Raw genomic sequence first — 22,874 nt, 5'->3', positions numbered from 1 at the left:
CTTGTTCGTGCTGGGCGTGCTGTGGGCTGTGCGCCCCACCCTCCCACGCTTCCCCTTCCCATCTCTCCTTCCCCCTCCCGTCTCTTCCTTCCCTCCGCCTCTCTCATCATTCCCCCCCCTCTCATCCTTCCCCCCCCTCTCTCCTGTCCCCCTTGCCCCTCTCTCCTTCCCCCCCTCCCTCCCCTCCCTCCCCTCACTTCCCCCTCCTCCCCTCCTTCCCCTCCCTCCCCTCCCTTCCCCTCCCTCCCTCCCTCCCCCCTCCTCCCCTCTCCTCCCCCTCCCTCCCCCGTCCCCTCCCTCCCTCCCCCTCCTCCCCCCTCCCTCCCCCTCCCTCCCCTCCCTCCCCCCCTCTCCCCTCCCTCCCCCTCCCTCCCCCTCCCTCCCCTCCCCTCCCCCTCCCACCCCTCCCCTCCCCCTCCCTCCCCCCCCTCACCCCCAACCCCCCACCCTCCCCCCCCACCCCACCCACCCCCTCACCCCCCTCCCCCTCACCCCTCCCTCCCCCATCCCTCCCCACCCACCCCCACCCCCACACCCCCCCCCCCCCGACCCCCTCCCCACACCCCCTCCCCTCTCCCTCCCCACCCCTCCCTACCCCACCCTCCCCTCCCTCTCTCCCCCTCTCCCCCCTCTCCCCCTCCCCTCACTCCCACCCTCCCCTCTCTCCCCCCCTCCCCACCCTCCCCACCCCTCTCCCCCCTCCCCACTCTCTCACCCCCCTCCCCCTCTCTCCCACCCCCCCCTCTCTCCCCCTCCCCCCACTCTCCCCCCCTCCCCCTCTCTCTCCCCCTCACCCCTCTCTCTCCCCTCCTCTCTCCCCACCTCCCCCTCTCTCCCTCGCTCTCCCCCTCCCCCCTCGCTCTCCCCTCTCTCTCCCCCTCCCCCTCTCTCTCCCCCTCCCCTCCCTCTCCCCCTCTCTCTCTCCCCCTCCCCTCTCTCTCCCCCTCTCTCCCCCCTCTCCCCTCTCTCTCCCCTCTCACTCCCCCTCCCCTCTCTCCCCCTCCCCCTCTCTCTCCCCCTCACTCTCTCCCCCTTCTCACCTCTCCCCCTACCCCCTCACTCCCTCCTCCCCCTCTCTCTCCCCCTCCCCCCTCTCTCCCCCCCTCCCTCCCCTCTCTCTCCACTCCTCCCCCTCTCTCTTCTCCCCTCCCCCCCTCTCTCCCCCCTTCCCCCCTCTCTCCCCCTCCCCCCTCTCTCCCCCTCCCCACTCTCTCCCCTCTCCCCTCTCTCTCCCCCTCCCCCTCTCTCCCCCTCCCCCCTCTCCCCCTCCCCCCTCTCTCCCCTCCCCCTCTCTCTCCCCCCTCCCCCTCTCCTCCCCCTCCCCCTCTCTCTCCCCCTCCCCCTCTCTCTCCCCCTCCCCCTCTCTCTCCCCCTCCCCCCTCTCTCCCCCTCCCCCCTCTCTCCCCCTCCCCTCCTCTCTCTCTCCCCCTCCCCCTCTCCCTCCCCCTCCCCCTCCCTCCCTCCCCTCCCTCCCTCCCTCTCCCTCCTCCCTCTCCCCCCTCCCCCTCACCCTCCCCCCTCCCCCTCCTTCCCCTCCCCCTCCCCTCTCCCTCTCCCTCCCCCTCTCCCTCCCCCCTCCCCCCTCCCCTCCCCCCTCCCCCTCCCCCTCCCCCTCTCCCTCCCTCCCTCCCCCTCTCCCTCCCCCTCCCCCTCCCCTCTCCCTCCCTCTCCATCCCTCCCCCTCTCCTCCCCCTCCCCCTCCCCCTCCCCCTCTCCCTCCCCCTCCCCCTCTCTCCTCCCTCCCCCTCTCCTCCCCCTCTCCCTCCCCCTCTCCATCCCCTCCCCCTCCCCTCCCCCTCTCCCTCCCCTCTCCCTCCCCTCTCCCTCTCCCCTCTCCTCCCCTCTCCCTCCCCCTCTCCCTCCCCCTCATCCCTCCCCCTCCCGCCTCTCCCTCCCCCTCTCCCTCCCCCTCTCCCTCCCCCTCTCCCTCCCCCTCTCCCTCCCCCTCTCCCTCCCCCTCTCCCCCTCTCCCCCTCCCCCTCCCCCTCCCCCTCCCCCTCCCCCTCCCCCTCCCCCTCCCCCTCTCCCCTCTCCCCTCCCCCTCCCCCTCCCCCTCCCCCTCCCCCCTCCCCCTCCCCCTCTCCCTCCCCCTCTCCCTCCCCCTCCCCCTCCCCCTCCCCCTCCCCTCCCCCTCCCCCTCCCCCTCCCCCTCTCCTCCCCCTCTCCTCCCCCTCTCCCTCCCCCTCTCCCTCCCCCTCTCCTCCCCCTCTCCCTCCCCCTCTCCCTCCCCCTCTCCCTCCCTCCCCCCTCTCCCTCCCCCTCTCCCTCCCCCTCTCCTCCCCTCTCCCTCCCCCTCACCCTCCCCCTCTCCCTCCCCCTCTCCCTCCCCCTCTCCCTCCCCCTCTCCCTCCCCTCTCCCTCCTCCTCTCCCTCCCCCTCTCCCTCCCCCTCTCCCTCCCCCTCTCCCTCCCCCTCTCCCTCCCCCTCTCCCTCCCCCTCTCCCTCCCCCTCTCCTCCCCCTCTCCCTCCCCCTCTCCCTCCCCCTCTCCTCCCTCCCTCCCCCTCTCCCTCCCCCTCTCCTCCCCCTCTCCCTCCCCCTCTCCCCTCCCCCTCTCCCTCCCCCTCTCCCTCCCCCTCTCCCTCCCCCTCTCCCTCCCCCTCTCCCTCCCCTCTCCCTCCCCCTCTCCCTCCCCCTCTCCCTCCCCCTCTCCCTCCCCCTCTCCCTCCCCCTCTCCCTCCCCCTCTCCCTCCCCCTCTCCCCCTCCCCCTCTCCCTCCCCCTCTCCCTCCCCCTCTCCCTCCCCCTCTCCCTCCCCCTCTCCCTCCCCCTCTCCCTCCCCCTCTCCCTCCCCCTCTCCCTCCCCCTCCCCCCCCCTCTCTCCGGCACTAAGGGCTGGGGTGGGGGAGATGTTGCCGGGTGATTGGGGGAGGGGGGGTGTACAGGAATGGGTTGTGGGATATCTGAGATAGGGAGCAGAGCGGGGAAGGTGCTGAGTATCACTTCTCCCAATCTGTCGGACTCCTCAGGTGGAGAAGGACATGACGGATGTTAGCCTGGGACCCACGCCCATCCCCGAGCTCACCCACATCATGATCGGGCTGGAAAGCTGCTCCTTCCTGGTGAGTCCCTCTTCTCTCAGACACGCCGCTTGTAGTTTCTTGTTGCTTTTGGGATGTGCTAACAGTGACAACTCACAGAGATCAGTTTAATTATCGATCAGCAACAGTGTCCAGGAGCTGTTAGATTGTCAAGAAACCCCAAGCAGCAGGCCGTGTAGGGAGGGCAGGCTGCTGCCCTTCTCTGCTCTGGGTCTGTATGTTACTGCAGTCTCCCACCGATGGACACTGTCTCCCACTCCATTTACATCAAACTGACTCGAGCAGCCCAGAACATGTCTCAAAGCCACTACCTCAGGCTCCCCCACCCTGGTAGTGCCCGTGCTGCAAGGTAAGGAGTCCGACTCTGACCTGTCTTTGTGACCTGCTCCTGCTGGTGTAAATGTGTGTCCCCTGTCTCCCCTTCCCTGCCTGGCTTGCAGACGCTAATCCCTGGATTTAAAGCGAGATTCAATACGGAATGGGATGGCCTTCTCGATTGTGAGTGGGTGGTTTACAGGGCTCTACCGGCAGTTTGATCGGGGCTTTGTGGAGCAGCGCGGTGTTTTTGAGGTTAATGGCTCTGATCGTTCCTCCCACATTGTGCCAAGATTCCATCAGACTCAGTACTCGGACATCGAGTATTGTCCTGAAACACGAGAAAATAGCTCCCTCTGCTCTCTCACACTGACGTTAGAGCTCCCTCTGCTCTCTCACACTGACGTTAGAGCTCCCTCTGCTCTCTCACACTGACGTTAGAGCTCCCTCTGCTCTCTCACACTGACGTTAGAGCTCCCTCTGCTCTCTCACACTGACATTAGAGCTCCCTCTGCTCTCTCTCACTGACGTTAGAGCTCCCTCTGCTCTCTCACACTGACGTTAGAGCTCCCTCTGCTCTCTCACACTGACGTTAGAGCTCCCTCTGCTCTCTCACACTGACGTTAGAGCTCCCTCTGCTCTCTCACACTGACGTTAGAGCTCCCTCTGCTCTCTCACACTGACGTTAGAGCTCCCTCTGCTCTCTCACACTGACGTTAGAGCTCCCTCTGCTCTCTCACACTGACGTTAGAGCTCCCTCTGCTCTCTCACACTGACGTTAGAGCTCCCTCTGCTCTCTCACACTGACGTTAGAGCTCCCTCTGCTCTCTCACACTGACGTTAGAGCTCCCTCTGCTCTCTCACACTGACGTTAGAGCTCCCTCTGCTCTCACACTGACGTTAGAGCTCCCTCTGCTCTCTCACACTGACGTTAGAGCTCCCTCTGCTCTCTCACACTGACGTTAGAGCTCCCTCTGCTCTCTCACACTGACGTTAGAGCTCCCTCTGCTCTCTCACACTGACGTTAGAGCTCCCTCTGCTCTCTCACACTGACGTTAGAGCTCCCTCTGCTCTCTCACACTGACGTTAGAGCTCCCTCTGCTCTCTCACACTGACGTTAGAGCTCCCTCTGCTCTCTCACACTGACGTTAGAGCTCCCTCTGCTCTCTCACACTGACGTTAGAGCTCCCTCTGCTCTCTCACACTGACGTTAGAGCTCCCTCTGCTCTCTCACACTGACGTTAGAGCTCCCTCTGCTCTCTCACACTGACGTTAGAGCTCCCTCTGCTCTCTCACACTGACGTTAGAGCTCCCTCTGCTCTCTCACACTGACGTTAGAGCTCCCTCTGCTCTCTCACACTGACGTTAGAGCTCCCTCTGCTCTCTCACACTGACGTTAGAGCTCCCTCTGCTCTCTCACACTGACGTTAGAGCTCCCTCTGCTCTCTCACACTGACGTTAGAGCTCCCTCTGCTCTCTCACACTGACGTTAGAGCTCCCTCTGCTCTCTCACACTGACGTTAGAGCTCCCTCTGCTCTCTCACACTGACGTTAGAGCTCCCTCTGCTCTCTCACACTGACGTTAGAGCTCCCTCTGCTCTCTCACACTGACGTTAGAGCTCCCTCTGCTCTCTCACACTGACGTTAGAGCTCCCTCTGCTCTCTCACACTGACGTTAGAGCTCCCTCTGCTCTCTCACACTGACGTTAGAGCTCCCTCTGCTCTCTCACACTGACGTTAGAGCTCCCTCTGCTCTCTCACACTGACGTTAGAGCTCCCTCTGCTCTCTCACACTGACATTAGAGCTCCCTCTGCGCCATTGAACACTGTGAGGGCAGAGTCAGGACAGGGTTCGATCCATGTTGGGGCTGGTCTCACTGTTACAGACAATGAGACTGAATTGATTTGTTGACTTGATTTCAGGAGGACGATTTCATCCCCTTTGCTGTGCTGAACATGATGATGGGTGGTGGCGGCTCGTTCTCAGCTGGGGGTCCAGGGAAGGGAATGTTTACCAGACTCTACCTCAATGTCTTAAACAGGTCAGAGCTGCTCTCCGGCATTTGTACCAGAGTCTCGTGGTGGCATGGGGAAGGGGACTACAGGAGGAGGGAAGAGACAGCTGTGTGGGACTGGGGATGTTGGAGCTCCAGGGGGGGTCGGACGTTGGGAAGGTGTTTCCATTGGTAGGAGAGGCTAGGACCCGAGGGCACAGCCTTAGAGGAAAGGGAAGACCTTTCAGAACAGAGAGAAGGATAATCTTCTTCAGCCAGAGAGTGGGGAATCTGTGGGGGCCGGGTCAGTGAGGATATTTAAGGTGGATATAGATAGGTTCCCGATTGTCAAAGGGATCAAAGGTTATGGGGGAGAAAGCGGGAGAATGGAGTTGAGAAACATATCGGCCATGATAGAATGACGGAGCAGGAGGCTGGGGGAACACAGTACGCCAGGCAGCATCAGGAGGGCCAGGCAGGAGGCTGGGGGAACACAGTACGCCAGGCAGCACCAGGAGGGACAGGCAGGAGGCTGGGGGAACACAGTGCGCCAGGCAGCATCAGGAGGGACAGGCAGGAGGCTGGGGGAACACAGTGCGCCAGGCAGCACCAGGAGGGACAGGCAGGAGGCTGGGGGAACACAGTACGCCAGGCAGCACCAGGAGGGACAGGCAGGAGGCTGGGGGAACACAGTGCGCCAGGCAGCATCAGGAGGGCCAGGCAGGAGGCTGGGGGAACACAGTACGCCAGGCAGCATAAGGAGGGACAGGCAGGAGGCTGGGGGAACACAGTGCGCCAGGCAGCATCAGGAGCTGGAGAAGAGTTACACCCGAAACGTTGACTTCTCCACCTCCTGATGCTGCCTGGCGTACTGTGTTCCCCCAGCCTCCTGCTTGTCTACCTTGGGTTCCAGCATCTGCAGTTTATTTTGTCTCTAACCATGAGTGAATGGCGAAGCAGACTCAGTGGGCTGAATGGCCTAATTTTGGTCCTGTGGGCAGGGAGTGTGTTATTTCCCTGAGTGTTTTAGCATCGACAGAGTGGGCCATCTCCAACAAAACTGTTCTGCCATTCAGTAACATCACGGCTGACCTTTTCCTGGTCTCAGCTCCGCTTACCCGGCCTCTCGCCCTAACCCCTAATTCCTGTGCTGTTCACAAATCGATCTTTGCCTTAACAACATTCAACGAGGCAGCCTCAGCTGCTTCACCGGGCAGGAACTCCCACAGGTTTATAACCCTTTGGGTGAAGAGGTTCCTTCTCCACTCAGCCTTAAGTCTGCTCCCCCTTATTTTGAGGCTATGCCTTCTAGATCCAGTTTCATCTTTCAGTGGAAAGAACCTCCCTGCTTCTATCTTATCTATTCCCTTCATAATTTTATATGTTTCTATAACATCCACACTCATTCTTCTAAATCCCAATGAGTATAGCCCCAGTTTACTCAGTCTCTGCTCATAAACCAACCCTCTCAACTCTGGAATCAACCTAGTGACCCTCCTCTGCACCCCCTCCAGTGCCAGGACATCTTTTCTCAGGTAAGGAGACCAAAACTGTACACAGTACTCCAGGTGTGGCCTCACCAACACCCTATACAGCTGCAACATAACCTGGCGAAAGTGAGGACTTCAGATGCTGGAAACCAGAGTCTAGATTAGAGTGGTGCTGGAAAAGCACAGCAGGTCAGGCTGCATCCGAGGAGCAGGAGAATCAACGTTTCGGGCCATCCACTGTCCCCTCTCACTCTGGCACTGGCTGGGGCAGCCTGCACTACTGGGGTCTCCAACACAGAGCTCTGGCTGAGACATCAGGAACAGCATATTACCCACAGCTAGCACACGGAGATATGGAGAGAGAATTCGAGGCTTTGATTTCTGATCCATTGATGTGTTCCAGTCTCTTAAAGTCAAATTGAAAACAGCTCAGTAACTGGCTCCCTCTCTCTCTCCCGCCCTCAGACACCACTGGATGTACAATGCCACAGCCTATCACCATAGCTATGAGGACACTGGCCTCCTGTGTATACATGCGAGTGCTGATCCAAGACAGGTACTGATCTGTTCTCTCTCACCATATGCCTTTTATAAACTGACTCTGAGTTGTATCATTTGGCCCCATTATACGACTGTCATTTTATGAAATCCTCAGATTTATAGTTCAGCTACTCACCTCAAATTCTCTTCTCTTGGTGTCCCAGGTCAGGGAGATGGTGGAAATTATCACTCGGGAATTCATCATGATGACTGGCTCAGTAGGCGAGGTGAGTGCAGATTTTGAGTGGTATGTGTGTCAGATGGGTGTTAGGGCAGCACAGACCGACGCGAGGACAGAGCAACATAACACTGCTGGTCATTCTGCGTGACTGAAAGTGTTGCTGCGCCCTTGTGCAAAGTGACTGCCTGCTATTTTGAGGATTCTTTCTGTCTTCCCAGCTTGGCTCAGTGGCTCAGACAGACTCCTGCATTAATCCATACGGCCACAACATCAGCATCTAATCCATGCTGCTGGAGTTATCATCTTTCTGGGAAGGTCTTGAAACAGTTCCTCTTGATGGCTGTTAAATGTCCCACAGCTCAAGGTGACCTTTATTTGTAAGTGTTAGACAGAGAGAGGGAGCTTTACTCTGTACGTCACGCTGTGCAGTCCCAGTCCTGGGAGTGTGAGATCGGACAGTGTCGATGGGAAATAAGGGTGTGGATTCTAGCAGCACGGTGACAGTTTCTTTGTTCTCAGATGGAGCTGGAACGAGCGAAGACCCAACTGAAGTCGATGCTGATGATGAACCTGGAGTCACGGCCGGTTATATTTGAGGATGTTGGGCGGCAGGTTCTTGCGACAGGGAGCCGCAAACTGCCGCAGGAGCTTTGTACACTGATCGGTGAGTAGAGATTAGACAGGAGTCTGCCTATACTGTGCTCATTCTGTCCTTAAGATACCAATTAATCCACTGCCTGTGACACTTCCCCTTTCAGTCTTAGAGCACCAGAGACTGCCTAGTCCGTTGTGCTGGATCTCTGAAAGAGATTTCTAATTTGTTCCACTTCTGTGTTTTTCCTGTAAGTCCTGACAAGATTTTCTTTTGAAAGTTCCTGGTGAATCTACTTCCATTGCTCTTTCAGCAGCAGCACTTTGTGTGAAATAAATCCTCCCCTTTTGGCTGTTTTATTGATTCTGTTCGATTGGCATCTCTTCAAAAAAAAACATTGAGGTGTGCAAAATGTGAAGGAGTTTTGTTGGAGTAAATAAAGAGAAACTGTTTCCAGTGGCAGAGGGCTTGATCCAAGACAGGTACTGATCTGTTCTCTCTCACCATATGCCTTTTATAAACTGACTCTGAGTTGTATCATTTGGCCCCATTATACGACTGTCATTTTATGAAATCCTCAGATTTATAGTTCAGCTACTCACCTCAAATTCTCTTCTCTTGGTGTCCCAGGTCAGGGAGATGGTGGAAATTATCACTCTGCCACTGGAAACAGTTTCTCTTTATTTACTCCAACAAAACTCCTTCACATTTTGCACACCTCAATGTTTTTTTTTGAAGAGGTGACAAAGAAGGTTAATTAAGGCAGAGCAGTAGATGTTGTCTATGTGGACTTCAGCAAAGTGTTCGACAAGGTACCGCACTGTAGACTGGTTAGTAAGGTTAGATCACATGGGATCCATGGGGAGCTAGCCAATTGGATACAAAATCGGTTTGAAGGTAGGAGACAAGGTGGTGAATGAGATTGCTTTTCAGACTGGAGGCCTGTGACTAGTGCTGTGCCACAAGGATCTGTGCTGGGTCCACTGCATTTCACTATTTATATATATGATCTGTATGTGAATTTAGGAGGTATAGTTAGTAAGTTTGCAGATGACACCAAGATAAGTTGTGTGGTGGACAGTGAAGAAGATTATCTAAGACTACAATGGGACCTTGATCAGATGGGCCAATGCGCTGAGTGGCAGAGGGAGTTTAATTCAGATAAATGTGAGGTGCTGTATTTTGGAAAGGCAGATCAGGGCAGGACTTAACTCGCTTAATGGTAGGGAGTGTTGCTGAACAAAGAGACCTTGGAGTACAGGTTCATAGCTCCTTGAAAGTGGAGTCGCAGGTAGATAGGATAGTGAAGAAGGCGTTTGGTATGCTTTCCTTTATTGGTCAGAGTATTGAGTACAGGAGTTGGGAGGTCATGTTGCAGCTATACAGGACATTGGTTAGGCCACTGTTGGAATATTGAGTGCAATTCTGGTCTCCTTCCTATCGGAAAAATGTTGTGAAACTTGAAAGGGTTCAGAAAAGATTTACAAGGATGTTGCCAGGGTTGGAGGATCTGAGCTATAGGGAGAGGCTGAACAGGCTGGGGCTGTTTTCCCTGGAGCGTCAGAGGCTGAGGGGTGACCTTAGAGGTTTATGAAATCATGAAGGGCATGGATAGGATAAATAGACAAAGTCTCTTCTCTGGGGTGGGCAGAACTTTAGGGTGAGAGGGGAAAGTGAGGGATAAGTTTTTTATGCAGAGGAGAGTGAGTGCTAACAGAAGTGGTAAAACCAGTACAGTTACAGCATTTACAAAGCATCCGGATGGGTATATGAATAGGAAGGGTATGGAGGGATATGGTTCAAATGGGACTAGATTAGGTTAGGATATCTGGGTCAGCATGGATGAGTTGGACTGAAGGGCCTGTTTCCTGCTGTACATCTCTATGGCTTCTAAGTCTCCACTTCTCCTTTGTGTTCTAAGGAAAGCAATTCCACCTTCTCCAGACTCTCCACATTCACTGAAGTTCCTGCCCCCTGGAAGTTCCAGTAAATTTCTTCCATATCTTTTTACCTGTCCAGCTGCTCCCAAATTCCTGGGACACACTCTCGGCCCAGTGAGGTTGGCATGCTCACAATCTAATGAGGAACCCCCTTGTGTTTACAGGTGAGGTAAGCGCAGACGACATCAAGAGGGTCACAATGAAAATGTTACGCAGCAAGCCAGCCGTGGCAGCCCTGGGAGACCTCAGTGATTTGCCAACGTATGAGCACATCCAGCACGCACTGACCAGCAAGGATGGTCGCTTACCCCGGATCTATCGGCTGTTCCGATGAGTGGGACCTGCTCCCGGTCCCCAGCTGATGAACAGACACACTACACCTTGAGTCCTGGTACCTTGTGGCTGTGCATCTGTGAGCTGCTTGAGGTGGACAGAGAGGGGTAATTGTGTGTAATTAGACTGGGCTGGGAGGGGGGAGGGGAGAGGGGAGAGAGGACAGAACACAGTGTGGGTGAAAAGTGGTCTAATGATTTTATATCAAGATAGCGAGATCAAACCTGCTTTGAAATGCTTGGATGTGTCTTTACTTTGTGATGCTGCTAGTCACCAGCTCCTGGACTGTGATCGTTCTGTGTTAATGCGCAAGACTGTTCTGTCCAGTTATATAAATTTTTATTGTACTAATGCCTGAGGCCTCCTGGGACTTTGTTTCATATTGGAGATGTGTAATACCCATCTAAAGATGGATTTAATTTGAGAGTGCTAGCCTTTTCTGCCAGATACAGGTGTGAAGTTGCTGCATGTTCCAACCACAAGCATCTTATCCTTTACAGACAGTGTGTTATAACTAAGAGAAAGTGGAAACAGGGTTGCACATTGTAGCTCAGATCAACAGTGCTGACTAACACCCAGAACTCTTAAAAATTATTTATTTCTTGTAAAAAAAATCAATGAAATCAAAATAAAAGTGTTCTATATAAAGCACAAATTCATATGTTACAGAAACCCTCTGTGTGGGTCTTCCTGCAAAGGCCCAGGGTGATTTGTAATCTGAGTCCTGTATGAAACCTGACCAACCATATACTGAAAACAGCTTCGGAGAGGGGACTCTGTCCCAGCCACAACCTCCATGATTGGACGGAGCTACTGGACATAGTGTCTGAACAAAGCCATCTCCACTCTCCTTTCAGATACCAAATGTAGGCTGGAGCCCACAGACTGGGGAGGACCCTCCATGTTCTTTAGCCACGGTGATGATGGGGCATCTAGGAGAAGCAGAATTGCAGCCTTTAATAATAACTCCATGTGAGAGGATCACCAACCATGTCCCTGGGCTGTGCCAGGACCCTGACAGGCCTCTCACTGCCCCATGGTCTCACACATGGCTGAGTTTGATCTCTCCTGTGCCCATTAGCCAGTGTCTGACAGCAGCAATACCATTTAACAATTCTCCATCCAAATATAAACAATAAAACTGTTTGCAATCCCAGCTGTTAAAGGTCAATGTACAATCACGGAGTGACCTTTTTCAGCTGGTTGACAATCACTCAGTTCAAGGCCTCTTAAGGAAATGAGAAATACCCATTTCATGAAATCAATTGTGGGCTAATCTCCAACTGGGGTGAGCAGCATGCTCCACTCACTCTCACACAGAGCTGAAAGAACCAGTCGATGTTTTGTTAATGCTAACTTGGGTATCATGGCTGCAGCAGGGAAGGCTCTGCTGCCTGTGGTCTGGTGCCACGGCAACTGTGTGGGGGTCTTGGCTAAACTGTGACAGTGCCAAGGGTTCAATATTCCAGGGATATTCTCTGTCGAGGCTGACATGAAGAATAGATATATTGGACATGTCCCACAGTGAGAGTCTGGTTCTTTTGAGGGTTTAAATTTTGATATAAGCTTCTCAACAGAGAGCACATTAAAAAATGAACATTGAAAAATGTCATCTTCAAAATATTGAATTACTACATAATTATGAAACAAAAACAACAATAATGATGGATTATTATGCACAGTCTTGCTCTTTATAAGTGCATTACAGGGCACCCTAAATGAGAGTTTTATTTAATGACTCTTGGCGTGGTTCCTGTGACAGAGCACCTGGGTGCAGTCTGCTTCTGTGCTCACTACTGCAGGCAGCTCCCCGTTTCTATCCAGTTACTGTCAGGACACACAGCAGGTGGCACTGTTCTTCTGGTTCCAGAATGCACGTCTCTTCTGCTCTCTCACAAACCGTCTTTTTATTCCTTCTTTGTAGATATCTCTGTAAAACTGACCGGCACACAGTGGGATGCTGATGGAGCAAAACAGACAAATTGGACATGAACAACCCAATAGCTCTTATTTAGTTCACAATTATCTGATGCCGAGTTAGGACAGCTTCTGATTCACTGACAGGTGCAGGCATGTTAGAACAGCATGAACACTTTGTGAAGCTGTCCCTTATCCTGGTGCTTGGATGCACATCAGAGAATCCCACAGAAGTGGCATCACCAGCAAGGCACAGGAGGGGAATAAAAAGCAAACTCACTTATCTCTTCCAGGTCGCAGCCTCACTTGAAAGTAGCCGTAGACAGGCCTGTGATCGGAGGTTTTAATTGAAGTGCAGCTGCCATATTTAAGTACGAATATGTCACCTTTCTGCCGGCTCTTGTATATAATGCGGTCCTGCAGAAAAACAGGGGTAAATGGTCTGTGGCTGTGTTACACGCTTCCCACAGAAACTACACCAAATGGTACAGCTGACAGGTCCATGATTAGCACCTCATGTAGCTCGAATCTAGTTCACTCCAGTGACCACATTCCCATAGCAGCAATGCTAAACTATCAAAGGTGAAGGTTTTCAGATGAAACTTTAACCAACTCAGGAGCACTCTGATTTAAAAGATGTCATGGTGCTCCTCTACTCCAAATCAGTAAAATAGATTACCTGGTCATTAGCATGTTGCTGTGTGAGAAGTGGTTCCTGTTAGTGAGTACTCTTCAGTTGCACTGTCTAATGTTTGGAGGTCATTGATGGTGCACCAAAGAGTCTGTCCTTTCATTTGCTTCACTGCTCTGCTCTCCCATTCCTTGAGAGATCGATCCAGTTAGTGACACTGAAGGTCTGCTGCTTCCCCACAGTCCAGAAACCTTTTCTACCTCGGAAGGATTTATCCAGTACCCAACGTCCTCTCAGGCAGCGTGTTCCCAGAACAGCACAATTCTTTTCCTCTTTCCTCTCCAAAATAGCTTCGATCTTTAGATAGCACCCATGTGTCCCTGGAAACAGTATCTCATCATTTACTTGTACATTCCCCTCACTTTCTCTGCTGTAAAACCAGTCCCAGTCAATGCAGCCTCTCCATTGCACAGTCACTCACTGGGTAAATGGGGACTGATTAAAAAGGAGGGAGTGGCCAATACTCCAGCACAATTAAAAACTTTCTGTCACTTCCTTACCGTGTAGGAGGGAGTCCTCTGTTTGGCACTACTGTCATAAACATCACATCCAATGTCAAACTTGTAGGTTGGTAGAAAACTGATTTCAGCTTCTTTGAACCCTTTAAAAATGGAGCCTGAGGAACAGGAGAAACAGGTGAGCTGTAGAAAGATTCACAAACACTCTCCCTCGCTCTCCACACACAACACAGAGACAGGTACAAACAACAACATGGATCTCACCTCACACAGAAAAGACAACCAAACTGCAGGATAGTCCAGGTTAGCACAGACTCCGTACCCCAGTGCATGGAGGAGCTATTCCTGCAGCTGACCCTTGTCTCCCTCCCCAGTCCCAAGTTACTGGAAAGTACACAGAACCAGTCCTACCCTCCTGTAGCTTTTTGGTAAGCTCATCATAATGCAGAATGGAGCGGAGACTGTCCACATTCCTGTTCTGGAGGAGCTCATCGATCACTGCTCGCTTCACATCCAGGCGGAAGTTAAAGTCACCAAACCAGAAAACCTGATCAAATCGAGTTGTCACATCATCTGCAGCAAGTGCATAAGATTAGCATGTCAGATAACTGGCCATGTCTACTGCTTGCTCTCAGTGAGGAAGGTGTGTGAAGCTGCTGGAGGGAGAGTCTGATTCGGCTCAGAAACAGCTTGCTCATTCCTGTGTAACACATACAACATTCTCCATTTCTCACTTTCAAATGAGACTTTTCACTTTCCACAGCCTCCCTTCAGAGGAAAGCAGGGATGTTCACCCATGTTACAACATACCTACAGTAACTAACAGCACTTTTTTTTTTAAGGGGAAAGGAAGCACAGTAGTCAGAGGCAGTGTGGGACTGTACCCCAGTGAGAGTCAGTGTGTGTGGGACTGTACCCCAGTGAGAGTCAGTGTGTGTGGGACTGTACCCCAGTGAGAGTCAGTGTGTGTGGGAGCTGTATCCCAGTGAGAGTCAGTGTGTGTGGGACTGTACCCCAGTGAGAGTCAGTGTGTGTGGGACTGTACCCCAGTGAGAGTCAGTGTGTGTGGGAGCTGTATCCCAGTGAGAGTCAGTGTGTGTGGGACCGTACCCCAGTGAGAGTCAGCGTGTGTGGGAGCTTTACCCCAGTGAGAGTCAGTGTGTGTGGGAGCTGTACCCCAGTGAGAGTCAGTGTGTGTGGGAGCTGTATCCCAGTGAGAGTCAGTGTGTGTGGGACCGTACCCCAGTGAGAGTCAGCGTGTGTGGGAGCTTTACCCCAGTGAGAGTCAGTGTGTGTGGGAGCTGTACCCCAGTGAGAGTCAGTGTGTGTGGGAGTGTACCCCAGTGAGAGTCAGTGTGTGTGGGACCGTACCCCAGTGAGAGTCAGCGTGTGCGGGAGCTGTACCCCAGTGAGAGTCAGTGTGTGCGGAAGACTGTACCCCAGTGAGAGTCAGTGTGTGTGGGAGCTGTACCCCAGTGAGAGTCAGTGTGTGTGAGACCGTACCCCAATGAGAGTCAGTGTGTGTGGGACTGTACCCCAGTGAGAGTCAGTGTGTGTGGGAGCTGTATCCCAGTGAGAGTCAGTGTGTGTGGGACTGTACCCCAGTGAGAGTCAGTGTGTGTGGGAGTGTACCCCAGTGAGAGTCAGTGTGTGTGTGAGACTGTACCCCAGTGAGAGTCAGTGTGTGTGGGAGTGTACCCCAGTGAGAGTCATTGTGTGTGTGAGACTGTACCCCAGTGAGAGTCAGTGTGTGTGGGACTGTACCCCAGTGAGAGTCAGTGTGTGTGGGACTGTACCCCAGTGAGAGTCAGTGTGTGTGTGAGACTGTACCCCAGTGAGAGTCAGTGTGTGTGGGAGCTGTACCCCAGTGAGAGTCAGTGTGTGTGGGACTGTACCCCAGTGAGAGTCAGTGTGTGTGGGAGCTGTACCCCAGTGAGAGTCAGTGTGTGTGGGAGCTGTACCCCAGTGAGAGTCAGTGTGTGGGGAAGCTGTATCCCAGAGAGAGCCAGTGTGTGTGGGAGCTGTACCCCATTGAGAGTCAGTGTGTGTGGGAGCTGTACCCCAGTGAGAGTCAGTGTGTGTGGGAACTGTATCCCAGTGAGAGTCAGTGTGTGGGGAAGCTGTATCCCAGTAAGAGTCTGTGTGTGTGGGAGCTTTACCCCAGTGAGAGTCAGTGTGTGTGGGAGCTGTATCCCAGTGAGAGTCAGTGTGGGTGGGAGCTGTACCCCAGTGAGAGGCTCACCTGAAGGTGGTACATTCTCTTTCACACCCTACTCAGACAACAGCTGTACACCAGGCATTTAACGTTAGCTACTCACAGGGGTCAGATTTGTAGATGTTGGTGTCAGGCACAACCCGTGGAAGTGCCAGAGCTTCTATTGTTTTATTGTAGTCCAGCATCCTCTCGTAAATCTTCCCTTGCCCTGCTGCATGAGAGAGATCACAATGAGAGACAGGGAGTGTGCTGTAACCTATCCCCACATTTCTAGCTCACTACCATCATTAGCCTAAATTTCACAATGTTTGAAAATAATAACGGGTTTTGAAGAGATGGACAGAGAACTATGTTTTTCCTGTGAGTGAGTTCTGGCTCATTGCATAGCTGTAAAGTGCTTCAAGACTTCGTGCACTGGTTGGGCAGTTAACCCCTTCTCAAAAACTGATTTGAGCACACGATCATTGTGCCAGCTTGTTCTTTTGTTGTGAGGCTGACTGTCAGCCTGAGTGCACAACTGAGAGAAATGGATTCTGGAAAACATACAGATTGGGTGAAATATATGGGTAAAACTTACAGGTAAAGTGAGAAGTAATGAAGAGGAAGGACGTCCCAAAAAATGTGAATGAGATTGCTACGGCTCCTTTGGTCTTGATCTGGGAGACGATACGAGTTGTCACTGTTGCTTGTTCTACTTCTGTGGAAAGACCCAAAACACATTCAGGAAATCTTCAAACCATCCAATTTCCATTTATTGCACAGCTAATGGCCAGCAATCCTGCAAGATTTACCTGAGCAAAACCAGATGAGGTCTCTCCTGATGAACAGAGAGAGTTGGAGGACTCCGTGTACTGCAGAGTATAGCAGCACAAAGTGAGGCCCCAGGGTCTCCTGCAGACGGATTTCCCACTCTCTCCTGCACAAACATAAAAGCACAAGCCAGTCGTTCAAGCTGTGGCCCTAAAACACAGCACACAGAAGGTCACAAACTGGAAGTGCTGAAAGCTAACTGTGGGTGAGGTAATCAATGCAGAATGGGAGCCCTACAGTCTGAGGTTGATCCCAGCCTCAGCAATCTCTGCTGAAGTTGCTAGTCTCAGCCAGTGCAGTGAGAGCTGAGTCACAGGCAGCCCTTGGCTCCATGGACTGGCGTTCAACTGTTCTGGTCAGCAATGGAGGAACAAGCAGAGTGGTCAACCCTATCATGTGACTGCTGCTGGAGAGCACGTGAATGATTGTAAAATTGAGAGGGGAACGGAAGAAGAGATAGAGACAGACACAGAGAAAAGAGACTCCGCTGCCCCTCTGAGTAGGAGCTGTAGGATCCTTTATGTCTACCAATGTGCAGGCAATATCTCGGTTCAATGTTTTCATGTGTTGGTGTCTGCAACAGTTAGCGCTATCTGGTGTCACATAACATTCCCAGGGTCACTGAACATTGGATAGGGAGGGGGTGGGGTGGCGTGAGGAGGTAAAAATGAGAGGCAGCCTAAAATGTGATCAGGTTCGTTTCTGATGTGGAGGTCCTGTTACCTGTCTGGGATTCCTTCCTGAGTACCAACGATATACAAGTCCTGGATGTATTGAGAGTCACAGGGCAGGAGAAAGTCATCCAGCTTGTCAGGGAGCTGTAATGGTAGAACAATGGTTACAACAAACTCATTTTTACAAGCAAACCCTGTATCTGGTCAAAACATTGAGATCAGCCTGGCAGTGGTTTGGTGGTGAGGGGCTCAGTCACTGACCTCTCAATTCAAGAAGCATTTCTAGACCAGCATTTATTGCCATTAACTGGGATCCCAGAGGCCAGTTAAAAGTCAACCACATTGCTGTGGGTCTGGAGTCACATGGAGACCAGACCAGGTAAGGACAGCAGATTTCCCTCTCTGATGGGACGTTGGTGAATGAGGTGGGTTTTTCCAACAATTGATAATGGATTCATTGCTTTAAACTAGTTTGTCGGGATGGGAATCAGAGGTATGGATCAGAGGATGGGGGAGCTGGTGAACAGGCAGATACAGCCTGCACAGGGCCAGTGAGGAAGGATACACAGTTGAAAATGTGTTGCTGGAAAAGCGCAGGTGGTCAGGCAGCATCCAGGGAATAGGAGAATCGACGTTTCGGGCATAAGCCCTTCTTCAGCCCGAAATGTCGATTCTCCTGTTCCCTGGATGCTGCCTGACCTGCTGCGCTTTTCCAGCAACACATTTTCAGCTCTGATCTCCAGCATCTGCAGACCTCACTTTCTCCTCAAGGATACACAGTTGACAGGGCAAAGTTGCAGTCAGTGGGATGGGTTGAAGTGTGACTATTTTAAATGCAAGAAGTGTCAGAAAAAAGGGTGATGAACTTAAAACATTAAAACATGGGTGGGCATTGGAGCTACGATGATGTGGCCATTACAGAAACTTGGATATCACGGGCAGGAATGGTTGTTGGATGTTCCGGGATTTGGATGTTTCAAAAGGAATAGGGAGGGTGGTAAAAGAGGTGGGGGAGTGACTTTGCTAATCAGGAAGAGTATCATAGTTGCAGACAGAGAGGTTGTCAAGGAGGGTTTGTCTACAGATTCCTGACTCAATATGTAGACAGGCTGACTCGAGGGGAAGCCATACTGGATTTGGTGCTTGTCAATTTGGTGTCCATTCTCTCAGTGGGACAGCATTTTGGTGACAGTGATCACAGCTCCGTGACCTTTACTATAGTCATGGAAATGGATAGGAGCAGATAGTATGGGAAAGTATTTAATTGAGGGGGGGAATTAATGCTATTAGGCAGGAACTCTGGAGCATACATTGGGAGCAGATATTCTCAGGGAAATGCACAACAGAAATGTGGAGGTTGTTTAGGGAGCACTTAATGTGAGTGCCGGATAGATTTGTCCCACTGAGGCAAGGAAGGGATGGTTAGGTGAAGGAACCTTGGATGACAAGGGATGTGGAACATCTAGCGAAGAGGAAGAAGGAAGCTTACTTAAGGTTGAGGAGGCAAGGATCAGACAGGGTTCTGGAGGGTTACAAGATAGCCAGGAAGGAACTGAAGAATGGTCTTAGGAGAGCTAGAAGGGTGCATGAAAAAAGCCTTGGCAGGTAGGATTAAGGAAAACCCCAAGGCGTTTTACACTTATGTAAGGAACAAGAGGATGGCCAGAATGAGGGTAGGGCTGATCAGGGATAGTGGAGGGAACTTGTGCCTGGAGTTGGAGGAAGTAGGGGAAGTCCATAGTGAATACTTTGCTTCAGTACTCACTAGTGAGAGGGACCTTGTTGTTTATGAGGACAGTGTGAAACAGGCCGATATGTTCCAACAAGTTGATGTTGAGGAGGAGGGTGTACTGGAAACTTTGAAAAATATGAGGATAGCTAAGTCCCCTGGGCCAATTGGGATATACCCAAGGTTACTACAGGAAGTGAGGGAAGAGATTGCTGCACCTTTGGTGAGGATCTTTGTGTCCTCACTGTCCACTGGAGTAGTGCCAGATGATTGGAGGGCAGCAAATGTTATTCCCTTGTTCAAGATAGGGAATGGAGATAACCCTGGGAATTACAGACCAGTCAGTCTTATGTAAGTGGTGGGCAAATTACTGGAGAGGATTCTGAGAGACAAGATTATTAGAAAAGCATAGCTTGATTAGAGGTAGTCAGCATGGCTTTTAGAGGGGCAGGTCATGCCTCACAAACCTTACTGAATTCTTTAAGGATGTGACACAACACATTGATGAAGGTAGAGCAGTTGATGTGGTGTACATGGAGTTTAGCAAGGTGTTTGATAGGCTCATTCAGAAAGTAAGGAGGCGTGGAATACAGGGAAATCTGTCTGACTGGATACAGAATTGGCTGGCTCATAGAAGACAGAGGGTGGCTGTAGATGGAAAGTATTTTGCCTGGAGCTCGGTGACCAGTGGTGTTTCGCACAGATCAGTTTGAGGACCTCTGCTCTTTGTGATATTTATAAAGGACTTGGATGAGGAAGTGGAGGGGTGGGTTAGTAAGTTTGCCGATGAAGTTAGTAAGGTTGGTGGTGTAGTGGGTAGTGTGGAGGGCAGTGGTAGGTTGCAACTGGACATTGACAGGATGCAAAGCTGGGCTGAGAAGTGGCAGATGGAGTTCAATCCGGAAAAGAGTGAAGTGATTCATTTTGGAAGGTCAAATTCAAATGCAGAATACAGGGTTCAAGGCAGGATTCTTGGCAGCGTGGAGGAACAGAGGGATCTTGGAGTCCATGTCCATAGATCCCTCAAAGTCACCACCCAAGTTGATGGAATTGGTAAGAAGGTGTATGGTGTGTTGGCTTTCATTAGCAGGGGGATTGAGTTTAAGAGCCTCAAGGTTATGCTACAGCTCTCTAGAGCCCTGGTGAGGCCACACTTGGAATATTGTGTTCAGTTCTAGTTGCCATCACTACAGGAAGGATGTGGAAGCTTTAGAGAGGGTGCAGAGGAGATTTACCAGGATGCTGCCTGGACTGAAGTGCATGTCGGACAAAGAAAAGTTGAGAGAGCGAGGGCTTTTCTCATTGGAGCGAAGACGGATGACAGGTGACTTGATAGAGGTGTACAAGATGATGAGAGGCATAGGCAGGACAGAAATGGCTATCACGAGGGAACATAATTTTAGGGTAACCGGAGGAAAGTTTAGGAGAGATATCAGAGGTAGGTTCTTTACACAGAGGGTGGTAGGTGTGTGGAATGCATTGCCAGCGATGGGAGCAGAGTCAGATATATTAGGGACATTTAAGTGACTATTGCATGATAGTAAAATGAAGGGTTTGATAAAAGGCCGCCCCAACATCAAGGGCTAAAGGTCCTGTACTGAGCTGTACTGTTCTAAATCTAAAATCTAAATTCTTAGATTTGAACCTAGGTCCCAGAACATTGCACGAGTCTCTGGATTAACAGTCCAGTGATAATACTCTAAGCCGTTGCCTCTCCTTTCATAGTCAATTAAATGCTTTTCGATATATTTTTTCATTCAATCCAAATGTAACTTTGTCTTTCACCAGATTTGAGGTGTTGTTGACCAGGCTGCATGGGCTGTTTGTTGCTCAATCACCGTTTGATCCACCGCTTCAGGGGGCAGTTAAGAATCAGCCACACTGCTGTGGGTCTGGAGTCACAAGTAGGCCAGTCTGGGTAAGGAGGGCAGATTTCCTTCCTTAAAGGGACATTAGTGAACCCTGAGATTTGTCACGATGCTACCTCTGAGATGGGCTTTCTGTTCCAGATTATGAGTGGAATTTAAATTCTACTAGCTGCCATAGTGAGGTTTGAACTTTTTCCCCCTGGCCCAGTGCCACAGAGAGGGTGGGTTCACTGGAGAGCAGACAGCCGCAGCAACATGGGCCGTTTTGCTGCCAAAGATAACATCAGCCCCTGACAAGTTCAACACAGATCACAGCTCGGAGTGGAGCTGACCTGACCCATACAACTCAGCAGATTAGCTGAGGCACTGGTACGTTGGGGGACTGAGAGATCATACAATATGACCCACCTACCCTCTACACCTCCATACCCACAGCTCAGTGTGCACAATGACCAGACTCAGCGCTGCTCTGTATTTGCAGGGACATATCGGAGTTAAGATCCCTCTTGCTGGAGGGTTTCTCTCTGATCTCTCTCTTCTGATGAATAGAATCATCCAGAACAGAAACAGACCTTTCAGTCCAACTTGTCGATGCCAACCAGGTCTCCCAAACTGAACTCGTCCCATTTGCCTGTGTTTATCCCATATCCCACTAAACCTTTCCTATTCATGTACCTGACCAAATCTCTTTTAAGTGTTGTAACTACCCTGCACCTACCACTTCAGTTGGCAGTTCATTCCATATACAAACTCCCCTCTGCATGGAAAAGGTTGCCCCTCAGCTCTCTTTTAAATCTTTCCCCTCTCACCTTAAAAATATGCCCTCTAGTTTTGAACTCCCCCACCCCAGGGAAAAGACATTTGCTATTCACCCTATCCATGCCCCTCATGATTTTATAAACCGCTATAAAGTCATCACACTGCCACCAGTCTCCTATACTCCACTGAAAACAGTCCCAGCCTATCCAGTCTCTCCTTATAACTGAAACCTTCTGGTCCTGGAACATCCTTGTCAATCATTTCTGCACTCCCTCCAATTTAATAATATCCTTCCTATAGCAGGGTGACTAGAACTGTAAACAGTACTCCCAGGTGGCCTCACAAACATCCTGTATAACTGTATACGATGTTCCAACTTCAATATTCAATGCTTTGAGCAATGAATGCAAGTCTGCTGAAAGCCTGCTTCACCACCCTGACAACCTGTGACACAACTTTCAAAGAACTACCTACATGAACCACTATGTCTGTTTGAGAACATTCCCCAGGGCCCGAACATTAACTGTATAAGTTCTGCTGTTGTTTGTTTTCTCAAAGTGCAACACCTCACATTTATCCAAATTAAATTCCATCTACCACTCCTCAGCCCAGTGGCCCAACTGATCAAAATTATTTTGTAATCTTAGATAACCTCCTTCACTGTCAACTATACCATCAATCTTGGTGTCATCTGCAACCTAACTATGCCTCCTATATTCTCATCTATATCTATATTGTTTATAGAACATGACAAACAGTGGTCCCAGCACCAATCCATGCGGAACACCGCTAGGCACAGGCCTCCAGTCCAAAAACAACCCTCCACCACCTCTGTCTCTGTTAAGCCCATTTTGTATCCAATTGGCAAGCTGACCCTGAATCCCAGGTGACCTGACTTTACTAATAGTCTACTATGTAGAACCTTGTTAAAGGCTTTACTAAAGTCCACAAAGACAACATCTATCGCTTCACCCTCATCTACTTCTTGGTGACATCCTAACCAACCGTTTCTGTGACTCACCTGCTGGCCTTGCATGTTCCAGGTGGTGATAAACACGCGGACCTTTCGGTCAGGAAAATAACGATCCAATTCACTGGCTCCCAACAGAGCTCCACTGGCCAGGAGACTGCCCTCCAGATAACTCCTGTAGAGACACAGGAATGTCCCAAAGTCAAAGTACATGATTACTCAGCTTCCGTCTGACTGTTACAGCCATGGCTGCTACTCCTCTATGCTTCATATAAGAACAATCACACTTAGGGGCAAGCATAAGTTACTACGGGCCTCCAACCTGTGCTACCATACAAGACCGTCACGGCTGATCTAGTT

At 51.6% G+C, this 22,874-nt stretch overlaps 2 protein-coding genes across 4 annotated transcripts in view; one reads left to right on the top strand and one right to left on the bottom strand.

Moving 5' to 3' along the window:
• The first annotated feature begins 2,930 nt into the window (after positions 1 to 2,930).
• pmpca (peptidase, mitochondrial processing subunit alpha) lies at positions 2,931 to 10,776 on the top strand. The gene is made up of 6 exons (XM_087998162.1): positions 2,931 to 3,059; positions 5,277 to 5,395; positions 7,303 to 7,393; positions 7,542 to 7,604; positions 8,078 to 8,222; positions 10,255 to 10,776. The coding sequence occupies exons 1-6, from the start codon at positions 2,979 to 2,981 to the stop codon at positions 10,422 to 10,424; spliced, it is 669 nt and encodes a 222-aa protein (XP_087854288.1). The 5' UTR covers positions 2,931 to 2,978; the 3' UTR covers positions 10,425 to 10,776.
• Positions 10,777 to 11,002: 226 nt separating this feature from the next.
• Positions 11,003 to 22,874, bottom strand: part of inpp5e (inositol polyphosphate-5-phosphatase E) — a 28,532-nt gene continuing 16,660 nt past the window's right edge. For 2 of the 3 annotated variants that reach the window (XM_043720643.2, XM_043720645.2), the window contains 9 exons: positions 22,566 to 22,689; positions 17,238 to 17,332; positions 16,496 to 16,620; positions 16,282 to 16,401; positions 15,808 to 15,915; positions 13,901 to 14,062; positions 13,532 to 13,647; positions 12,621 to 12,757; positions 11,003 to 12,383 (listed from right to left, as the gene is read on the bottom strand). In XM_043720643.2, the coding sequence (XP_043576578.1) occupies positions 12,254 to 12,383; positions 12,621 to 12,757; positions 13,532 to 13,647; positions 13,901 to 14,062; positions 15,808 to 15,915; positions 16,282 to 16,401; positions 16,496 to 16,620; positions 17,238 to 17,332; positions 22,566 to 22,689 (1,117 nt within the window). In that variant the 3' untranslated portion in view covers positions 11,003 to 12,253. The remainder of the gene's footprint in view (positions 12,384 to 12,620; positions 12,758 to 13,531; positions 13,648 to 13,900; positions 14,063 to 15,807; positions 15,916 to 16,281; positions 16,402 to 16,495; positions 16,621 to 17,237; positions 17,333 to 22,565; positions 22,690 to 22,874) is intronic. The other variant, XM_043720646.2, reaches the window with a different exon arrangement.

The sequence above is a fragment of the Chiloscyllium plagiosum genome, unplaced genomic scaffold (assembly GCF_037043375.1).
Source record: "Chiloscyllium plagiosum isolate Xiang-an unplaced genomic scaffold, Cpla_swu_hap1 HiC_scaffold_21, whole genome shotgun sequence".
Taxonomy (NCBI): domain Eukaryota; kingdom Metazoa; phylum Chordata; class Chondrichthyes; order Orectolobiformes; family Hemiscylliidae; genus Chiloscyllium; species Chiloscyllium plagiosum.
The sequence above is the reverse complement of the archived record's forward strand: the minus strand, read 5'-3'. Positions and strand labels throughout refer to the sequence as shown.

What these genes read in the sequence shown, in the direction of transcription:
- pmpca (XM_087998162.1), top strand. Translation starts at nt 2,979, where the DNA reads ATGACGGATGTTAGCCTGGGACCCACGCCCATCCCCGAGCTCACCCAC. An exon ending in CGAGTGCTGATCCAAGACAG is followed by an intron (nt 7,394 to 7,541) that starts GTACTGATCTGT and finishes TTGGTGTCCCAG; the next exon opens with GTCAGGGAGATGGTGGAAAT. An exon ending in TGACTGGCTCAGTAGGCGAG is followed by an intron (nt 7,605 to 8,077) that starts GTGAGTGCAGAT and finishes CTTTGTTCTCAG; the next exon opens with ATGGAGCTGGAACGAGCGAA.